Source organism: Dendropsophus ebraccatus, chromosome 4, assembly GCF_027789765.1.
Source record: "Dendropsophus ebraccatus isolate aDenEbr1 chromosome 4, aDenEbr1.pat, whole genome shotgun sequence".
In the NCBI taxonomy this organism is placed as follows: Eukaryota; Metazoa; Chordata; class Amphibia; order Anura; family Hylidae; genus Dendropsophus; species Dendropsophus ebraccatus.
The window spans coordinates 101,435,599-101,445,784 of NC_091457.1; the positions used below are offsets into that span (position 1 = coordinate 101,435,599).

At 47.2% G+C, this 10,186-nt stretch overlaps 1 protein-coding gene across 1 annotated transcript in view; it reads right to left on the reverse strand.

Moving 5' to 3' along the window:
• Window positions 1-10,186, reverse strand: part of BSN (bassoon presynaptic cytomatrix protein) — a 178,297-nt gene that overhangs the window by 8,798 nt on the left and 159,313 nt on the right. The window contains exons 6-9 of the mRNA XM_069966489.1: window positions 7,447-9,655; window positions 6,061-7,061; window positions 2,538-2,634; window positions 705-833 (exon numbers count right to left, since the gene is read on the reverse strand). Coding sequence (XP_069822590.1) covers window positions 705-833; window positions 2,538-2,634; window positions 6,061-7,061; window positions 7,447-9,655 — 3,436 coding nt within the window. The remainder of the gene's footprint in view (window positions 1-704; window positions 834-2,537; window positions 2,635-6,060; window positions 7,062-7,446; window positions 9,656-10,186) is intronic.

Genomic DNA, 10,186 nt, shown 5'->3' on the forward strand with positions numbered 1-10,186 from the left:
GTATTCTCCAGTAAATCCATATTCCTTATGTCGGACTGTGTATTACACCATATGTCAAACTCCTGTTATATCACTTAGCATACACCAAACATTTGTCATACATGATAAACCTGCCATATTACACATCATACATGTCATACCACATATTATACAGATAATAATAAATATCATTAAAGGAGAATTTCCATGAAATTTTAAAAAAAGGAGAAAGGCACTCGCCCCCATGCCTCCATAGTGCTGCTCCTGCTGAAGGCTGCCGGATGTCATTTGCTGATGGAATCCAGGTACGTCACGTACTCTGCTCTTCCAGCTGCAACATCATGGCCCGGCTGAGTGATTGCCTACTCAGCCAGTCAGTGACTGGGGTGGTGTCCTGTCCCAGTCACTGACTGGCTGAGCAGGCAATCACTTGGCCGGGTATGTAACGTTGCAGTGGGAAGCGCTGCTGGACAGCGGAGGCTGTCAGCTGGACCCGGGAGTGGAGCTACGGGGCATGTGGATGGGTAAGATTACTTTATCTATTACTTTTCTGCACCCCCTGCCTTCCTCCCTTTTTTGAATTTCACAGGACTTCTCCTTTATTTCATCATTCATGTCATATCATCACACTCCTGTAACACATCATAAAAACATTATAATTATAGTAACCACAAATGCAGTGTGAACCCAGCCTTATCCAGAGACTTTTTCTGCTGCTGCCTTACCCTCGGTCAGTTTTCCTGCTTGTTCAGCTGCACCTCCAGGGAGGATTTTGGAAAACACGCTTTCACCTTCGGGGGCGGGCTGTCCTGGTGCAGCTCCTGTTGTGGTTGGTTTTGGCCCAATTTTTGCACCTGTAAAAGAATAAACTGAGATGAGAAGTCTAGAGAAAGTTTCTAAAGTGTGTCATATGTGATATTCTTCTCCAGAACGCAAAAACTGTCATACAAACGTTTCATTCACACCTGTCTGAGATGTTATTTTACACCTCCTACGTTTTTTTGTCAGCAAAATGAAAAAAAAAAGAGACATTTTATTGCTAAACAACTGAACTGTGGTGCAGTGACAAGGACACTCTGCAGGACTGACATGTTCCTAAATTCACAAACGTTGAGAAACGTGATGGTGTCTATGCGTTTTGGTTGATCTTCCTGAGCTTAAACATGATTCCTTTGAGTGTACTTACTAGGCTTTGCTCTCACTAGCCAGAATCCTGCTCCACACTGACAAGGGGAAAAAACCCTGAAACAGCTGTCTGTGGATAGACTATAACTATGTACCTTGCCTGGGTCAAGGTACATAGTCCCTGGTCATGTGATGCCATGCTTGAGTGTGGCTTTTTGGAAAGTGGTTTCCTTGACTGGAGACCCCCTTGGCTTGGTTGTTACTTCCCAGTAGAAGGTCTGGCTAGCTCACTGATGTTGAGAAACAAGTCATGGTGTCTCCACAGTATTTTTGCATATTTGTCTTCCAAGGGGCAATGTTCTTAGATTCACTGATGTTGAGAAACACATGATGGGGTCTCTGTGGTGTTTTGGTTGATCTCCCTAAGCTCCACCATTATTCTTTTGAATGCACTTACTAGGCATTGCTCCCAATAGCCTGATTTCTGCTCCACACTGTTGAGGGGCAAACAGCTGTCTGTAGATCGACATCTTGCTTGGGTATTTCCAAGGTCATGTCATGCTTGACTGTGGCGTGTTGGAAGGTGGTCCCCTTGACTGGAGACTTCCCTTGGCTTCCTGGTAGAAGGTCTGACTAGCTCACTGATGGTGTGAAACATGTGAAGGTGTCTACATTGTGTTGTGGTTGAACTCCCTGAGGTCAACAATCATTCCTTTGCATGCAATGACACTTACACCTTGTGCCACTGACTCCTATTGCCGCTATACCTCAACAGCATTGTCACTCAGTGACAGTGACAACCATTTGCACTGTCTACCAGCTGTACTGACAGCCAGTGGCATGGTGAACATCCAGCACAAGTAACACCAGTGGCACTTACATTTAGTTGCATTGACACTCAGGAGCACTGACAGCCAGCTGCATTGACGTCCGAAGCGCTAACATCCATTGTCTTTGACATTTACCTAGGAAGCTCTCTGACTACTTAGAGAAGGAGGTTACACATAAACCCCAAATTTGTTCAACCTTCCGAACACTTCATGTACTACCTAAGATGCTTGTTCCTTCTCCCTGACAGTCCATTTCTCATGTCTCACTTTTGGACCACATACACAGTTGACCCCATCACTTCCAAAACCTGAACTTACTTTCTTCATGGGGCAACATGGTTCCAAGAGGCTGCCTTCAGACTGCTGATTCTATACACATGACTATGTATAGATGGTAACATATAAGACTATGTATGACTGGTAACATGTATTCTATACAGACTATAATTTTCAATCTGTGTTTTATGCTTAGCTGTATTACTTTGGCTATTACTACCTCAAGTGGTCTAATAGTGATAACCCTAATGATAGGATCCCCTCCTGACACACAGCTGATGGCCCTGGGCTGTGGAGTGGAACGTTTCCGTCTGCTGCTAGACGCACCTGCAGGAGCTGCTGGCACTGATGTCTGTGGACCCCTTCCTGGCTGAACTGCAGGCTTTGCTGCCGTCTTGGAGACATCCACTGGTTCCACTTTTGGCTGGAATAGATCAAGCAAAATGTTGTATTTACAATGTCCACTTTAAAATATAATGTATATAATATGTAAAATTCAGCAGGGAAGAACAGACAATGATGACCCCACGGGAATACAAGCCATATGTGTGTGTTAAGACTTAAATCATACTCATGTTGTGAACAAAGTTTATGTAAAGTATATGAGCACAGCATTGGGGAGAGTAACTATTTGCAGTAACTTTTGACATATTCTCAGATGTGTCTAAGGTTACTGATCATAGGTCTCTGGGGTGCAATGAGATCCCAAGATGCAGTGGAGGGCAGTACAAAGCATTGTTCTCTACTCCCCAGCCAGCAGGACATCCTATTTGTTGCACTCTCCTCCCAGATGTATTTTAAGATCGCAGCAGGTCTCAGGAGTGAGACCCAGTGAGGTCAGTAACTGTTTACATGTCTGAGGACATGTATCCAAGAGGATCCAACAGCATCCAGGCAAGTTCAAAAACAAAAAACTCAAGTATTTATTGAGTGACCAAGTACAAAGCTATGTTTTAACCCCATATGGTCTTTATCCAGCATGGTTGACAAACACTATCTGATTGGTCACTCAATAAACTCAATTTTTTGCACTTGCCTGGATGCTGTTGGATCCTCTTGGATATAATGTATGTACAGAAGCCTTCAATTGTCATTACTGGCATTCCAGCGTGCATTCCTTTCCAAAAAAGACTACTTAAAATATGCTGTTGGTCTGTTTGTTTTGGTTATGTCTGAGGACATGTCAAAGGTTATTGCAAATTACAGCAACACTTTAAGGCTGGATTATACAGCCCAAGACGTGCTATAAAAGAATACCTCCTTGACTGGCACTCATTTACAGAGCCAGGTCTGCATGAACAATCGCTGGTTAATCTGTGTGGCCCTTTTGCTTTCACCAGCCGTTAGCCACACACATCTCTTATTACACAGGGAGATGTCCGGCCAACAGATGATTATTTTATTGACATATCAAAACTACTAAGCTAAATCTTTGGCTGTGCAGGCATGGTGGGAATTGTAGTTTTGTAACAGCTGAAGGGTCTGAGTTTGACAATCCTGATAAAAGCTCCAGCATCAACTATAGCTGTGTCCAGTGGCGGAACTACCGCCGTAGCAACGGTAGCGGTTGCTACGGGGCCCGCCGCATCAAGGGGCCCGGCCCGGCCAGCTAGTCCTTGTGTCCTCTCAGAGTTCAGTTTCTCCCCGGTTAGGCCACCCGGGGAGAAACTGTCTGGACTCTGTATTTGAACTATGGACGGGCCCGCACCTACCCGTACGTACGGGGCCCGCCCCGGCATCTGTCCCCGCCTCTGTCCCCGCGGCCGCCTCTCACGTAGCTTAGTCCCCGGGGCGGCGGGCCGCCTCCGAAGTCACTGCTGAGCCGTCTCCTCCCCCACGTAAGTGCACGCACGCACTCACGCAGGTCCTCTCTGCTGTGCCGTACCGTGGGGGAGGGGGCGGAGTCACAGGCGCCATTATTGAGGCGGACTGACGGAGAGCAAGTGACTTGGGCCCCAGAGGTATCCCTGCTGCTGCAGCTGCTGAGTAGCTGCCTGTCACTGTGTGTGTGTATGGGGGGGGGGAAATGATGATGATGATGGGGGGGGGCAGGGGGGGGAAAGATGATGATGATGATGGGGGGGCAGGGGGGGAATGATGATGATGATGATGGGGGGCAGGGGGGGAATGATGATGATGATGATGGGGGGCAGGGGGGGGAATGATGATGGGGGGCAGGGGGGGAACGATGATGATGATGGGGGGGGCAGGGGGGGATGATGATGGGGGGGGGCAGGGGGGGAAAGATGATGATGATGGGGGGGCAGGGGGGAATGATGATGATGATGATGGGGGGGCAGGGGGGGAAAGATGATGATGATGGGGGGGCAGGGGGGGAAAGATGATGATGATGGGGGGGCAGGGGGGAATGATGATGATGATGGGGGGGCAGGGGGGGAAAGATGATGATGGGGGGGCAGGGGGGGAAAGATGATGATGGGAGGGGGCAGGGGGGGAATGATGATGGGGGGCAGGGGGGGAATGATGATGATGATGGGGGGGCAAGGGGGGAAAGATGATGATGATGGGGGGGGCAAGGGGGGAAAGATGATGATGGGGGGCAGGGGGGGGAATGATGATGGGGGCAGGGGGGGAATGATGATGATGATGATGGGGGGCAGGGGGGGAAAGATGATGATGATGGGGGGGCAGGGGGGAATGATGATGATGATGGGGGGGCAGGGGGGGAAAGATGATGATGGGGGGCAGGGGGGGAAAGATGATGATGGGAGGGGGCAGGGGGGGAATGATGATGGGGGGCAGGGGGGGGAATGATGATGATGATGGGGGGGCAAGGGGGGAAAGATGATGATGATGGGGGGGGCAAGGGGGGAAAGATGATGATGGGGGGCAGGGGGGGGAATGATGATGGGGGCAGGGGGGGAATGATGATAATGATGGGGGGGCAGGGGGGGAATGATGATGGGGGGGCAGGGGGGGAATGATGATGATGATGATGGGGGGGCAGGGGGGGAATGATGATGATGATGATGGGGGGCAAGGGGGGAAAGATGATGATGGGGGGCAGGGGGGGAATGATGATGGGGGGGCGGGGGGGAATGATGATGGGGGGGCGGGGGGGGAATGATGATGGGGGGCGGGGGGGGGAATGATGATGATGGGGGGGCAGGGGGGGAAAGATGATGGGGGGGCAGGGGGGGAAAGATGATGATGATGGGGGGGGGGCAGAGGGGGAAAGATGATGATGATGATGGGGGGGCAGGGGGGGAATGATGATGATAATGGGGGGGCCAGGGAGGAATGATGATGATAGGGGGGGAATGATGATGATGATGGGGGGCAGGGGGGGGAATGATGATGATGATGGGGGGGCAGGGGGGGAAAGATGATGATGATGGGGGGGCAAGGGCTGGAATGATGATGATGATGATGATGGGGGGGGGGGGATAATGATGATGATTATGATCCCAGGCCCTAATAAGATGCAGGCCAAAATCATGGGGGGGGGCCCAATGTGAAAGTTTGCTATGGGGCCCTGCCATTTCTAGTTACGCCCCTGGCTGTGTCCCAGTCAACGGTAATCTGTGTTAATAAATTACTTATCCCAATGGCAACATCTTAAATAATAAAGATTTGCTTTTGAAAGATGCATGCACTACACTGTGTACTACAGTATGAGGGATATAGAGGTGCAGAGATAGCAATCACTCCAGGGCCCTGGTGCCTATGGGCGAGAAAAGTCCCCTCTGGTACATAAGATGCTTTAATGTTGAGGCCCGGTATTATAAAGAACTTTCTTTGTGACATCTTTAGCTGTTCTCAGTTACCATGTTGATAAGGGTCAGGTAAGGTTTACACTGGCCCTACATTATAGTTGTGTCTTACTTACTTGTGCAGATTGCTGAGTAGGTTGCAGGTTCTGCTGTGGTTTCACCATCTGTTGTGGCTGCTGCTGCTGTGCCCGCAATGCTGCCTGTCCTTGAGGCCCAGACTGCTGCGGTTGTTGTCGAGAAGCAGTCTGTGTCTGGCTCCCGGGTATTTGCTGCTGCTGCTGGGGTTGTGGCGGCTGCTGTTGCTGCACAGCTGTCCGAGATTGCTGACTTGGGCCTTGCTGATGCTGTGGCTGCTGATGAGTTGTTTGATGCGAAGCTGTTTGATGAGACACTGGCTGATGAGCAGACTGGTGAGACACTGGCTGATGAGCAGACTGGTGAGACACTGGCTGATGAGCAGACTGGTGAGACACTGGCTGATGAGAAGACTGGTGAGACCCTTGCTGTGATGGTCCAGTTGCCTGCTGTTGTTGTCTGGAACTCTGTTGCTGTGGCTGCTGTTGTCTTGGTTGCTGCTGCTGACCAGACTGTGGCTGTCTTGCTTGTTGCGATCCCTGGTGATGAGGGTCAGATTTCTGCTGTTGTGATATCTGGGACTGTCTTTGGGACTTCTGTGTTTCTGAACTATGGTGATAACTAGATGATTGTCTTGACGGTTGAGAATAGTCAGAGCTTTGTGGATAGCCAGATTGTGATCTAGAATCTGATTGTTGTGACTTCTTTAAAGAGGATGATGACTGGGAATGTGAGCGCGATTCATGTCTCCCTTGATCTCTTGGGTGCTGTTTAGATGATCGTCTAGACTGTTCATCCAGGTGTCGGGAAGAAGAAGAATGCCTTCCAGAATCTCCATGATGTCTATGTTCTTTAGAAGAATGGCGAGGCTGAGAATACTCTTCAGGTTGCCACATATCCTCATCAGGAGGTTCATCATAATCATGATATGTATGTTTGACTGGCATTTTCTTTTGTGAGGAGGAATAATACCTTGATCGATCAGAACGCGCTTCTCTTGGTTTATCAAACCAATCAGTTTCTTCCTGACCCAAATGATAGGCTTTAGAAACCAAAAAAACAAACTGTGGTCAGCTGCGGTGACCAATGATGAAGACAAAAGATACTGAAGCCATGCAACAAACAAGAATCAGAATAGGACATGCAAGCATGGTCAGAGATACACCAAAGGGCCAATACTTGTCTGTCACAAATCACTGGGAGTGCACCATGTGATAACACACATAAAATAAAAACAAACAAAAAAAACCCACCACGAAAACTGCTGATAAGCACCATGCTGACACAAAGTAACGGCAAAAAGATGAGGTGGGAAGGCACAGCATGCAAATGCAGGAAAAGGCAGATTTCTTTATGACGTGCATGAGACAATAGAAATGAGGTAATTGTCTCCAGCATGCTGAGACATCACCACTTATAGTCTTTACCTTCACTATCTGACACAACACAGTGGGAATCATCCATCATGTAAGCTTCCTCTTGTTTATAGGTATGATTTCTTGGCACTTCTTTAACATGTTCTTGTACGTCAGGCAGTGAGTGGCTGGAACAGAACTGAGGACAACTGTCCACTGCAGACTGAGACATGGAGCCACCAGATGACCGAGAACCACCAATGGACTTCCCAAGAGGGCTTACAGGGCTTTCTTCTTCTGAGGCCTGTGTCCGCATTGGAGCCCTTCCTCGACTTTGACTCATTGTAAGACTTGAAGGTTTGGAACTTGATTTGTGATATCTATCTGAACTGTCTCGTTCATAGGATTTGCTTCTACTGCTCCCTGAGTCTCGACTTGTTTTTTCTATCCCATAACTGGATGCTGAGCGTGAGCGGCTTCCACTACTATAAATTCTATCATCTTCATCCACAAGATCTCTATTGGAAACACCGTAATATTTCTGCTGTTCATACACATTTTTCTTTAAGCCATACGTAATCTCATCTTGAAGTTTCTTAGCTCTTGAAGACACACTGCTGCTGTTGCTTATTGATGAAGTCACCGTGTATGAAGCTGCCAAGTCAGACTCTACGTCTTTAGCCTCCTCGATCGGAGAAAACTTGGAGATTTTCTGTTCCATTCCTTGTTTTCTGTGTTTGCTTCTCTTGGATGACACAACAGCGGGTGCAAGATTCTTGGAGGAATGTTTTTGCATTCCAACACTAGATCCATGCTTCTCTGATCGTGTACAGTGCCTAGAATCATTATCGCCATAATAATAGGAACTACTAGCAGAGTCTCGCCCATTACTGTCATTGCTTCGTTGGTAGCTGCTTCTCCCTCTGTAATCTGCACTATGGTGATCATACACATCTTCTTCAGACTCTTCCTCAGCTCTGGAATAACAGCATGGCTTACTTGAAACATCACTTTCCAAGTGGCCATTTTTCTCTTGTATGTGGCGTCCATTACTTTTCTGCTGCAGGGACTGGGGTGCAGGTTCTACTTTTTGGCTTTCTGATGATGGCGGGTTCTCTTTTGTTAGTTCACTGATATCCTCAATCATTACATAGTTTCGAGGAATGTTTTGTTCAAGGTTTGTATAAAGAGAGTCTGAGGGATAACTATTGGTGGGGCTTTCTGCTCCATTGCCCCTTTCTGCATGTCTTACTTCTGTGGCCTTGTACTGCTCATAATTACTGGCTACAGTTGTGTTACTAAAGCCAGTGTCAGCAGTTGCTGATGATATGACTACTGTGGGGTTTCCAATTACCTCATAATTTGTAGGGACTTTATGCTCTAGATCAGCAAGTGACGTTTGCCTAGGTTTCTGATGAGTGCTCTGGCTGTCAGTTTGTTGTGGAAAACCTGCATGTAAAGAGGTTTGTAATGGAGTCTGGTTGGCATAGGTGGTTTGGGCTTGATAAGGGTTTGGTGGCCTAAAACCTGCATGATTCTGAAGGTCTGTCTGATAACCTGTTGTTGGTGCAATATTGTGAGTTTGATATGAACTTTGTGCAGAATAACTGGGTAACTGGGATTGGAAATTGTTTTGTGATGGACCATTGCTAGACACAGGATATTGTGGATGCTGAAACCTGGTCTGTTGGGTAGGGACAGAAACTGGGGTCACTGCTTGGCCTGTAGAGTATTGATAAGTGCCAGATGTATAAGAGGAAGATGAGGTTTGAAACTGTTGTGTGGTCTGAAAATCCGAATACTGTGCTGCAGAGCTGGTCCTGTTTAAGAGGGTGCTGCTGTCATAGCCACTCATTCGCATATTGTTGAGTTCACTATCTGACATGTAATCTCTATTTTCACCCATGGATCTGAGGTAAGAGAAATCTCTAGGTCCCCCTCTATCTTTAACAAGGGATTCCTTCCTCTGAGTAATGCCAAGTTCTAAATACTTCAGTTTAGCATCAATCTCCTTTTCTTCCTCTTCCAGCTCAGCCTGCTGTTTACGTAGTTTAGTTGATTCTTGCTCTACAATCTTCAGATCATGGTCAATGGTTTTAAGAAAACCAACTTTTGGCATCTGTATGGCTTGGCCTCCTGTCATCTTCTGGGTAAGATTCGGCATGTATATTTGGGTATGAGCCTGACTGGTGGTCAGTGGAAGGTGAGCTTCATCAGGAGGAGGGCTGGGCAGGGTTCGCTTCACTTTGCGTGTCAAAGTATTTGACTGGAAAGCTGTAATCTACAACGAATAAAATAGATGTGTAGACTGCCAAACAACACAACATAAAATAAAAAGCTTACAATGAAAAGAACAGAACTGTTCATTAAAAAAGAAAAATGTACAAAAACAACTGTTTACTGTCAACTATCCAACTGTCTTCTGTCTGATATCAAGTCTCTAATCAGCCATCTCTGTACTGTTTACTATTAGCTGCCTGCTACTTTCTACTGCCATCATTTATCAACTATTTGCTGTCCAGCAACTGCCTACTGTCTTCCATCTTCTGCTTAAACTGCTAACTACTTACTAACTGCTGTCTCCTATCTACTGTCAACTATCTACTGCCAGGTGCTGTCTTCCATTGAAGGTCTGCTATCTAATATGTGCTGACTACTGGCCAAAAAAGTGAATATATGGTGTGTAAAAGAACAAATCAGCTATGCATTGATCTGATACATATAAAGAAATGTAGACCATTTTCAGGGTTGGACAGCTGACTAACTGGTAGGGTCAGGAGTGTGGAATTATTGGCACTTTCATTACTGTTAA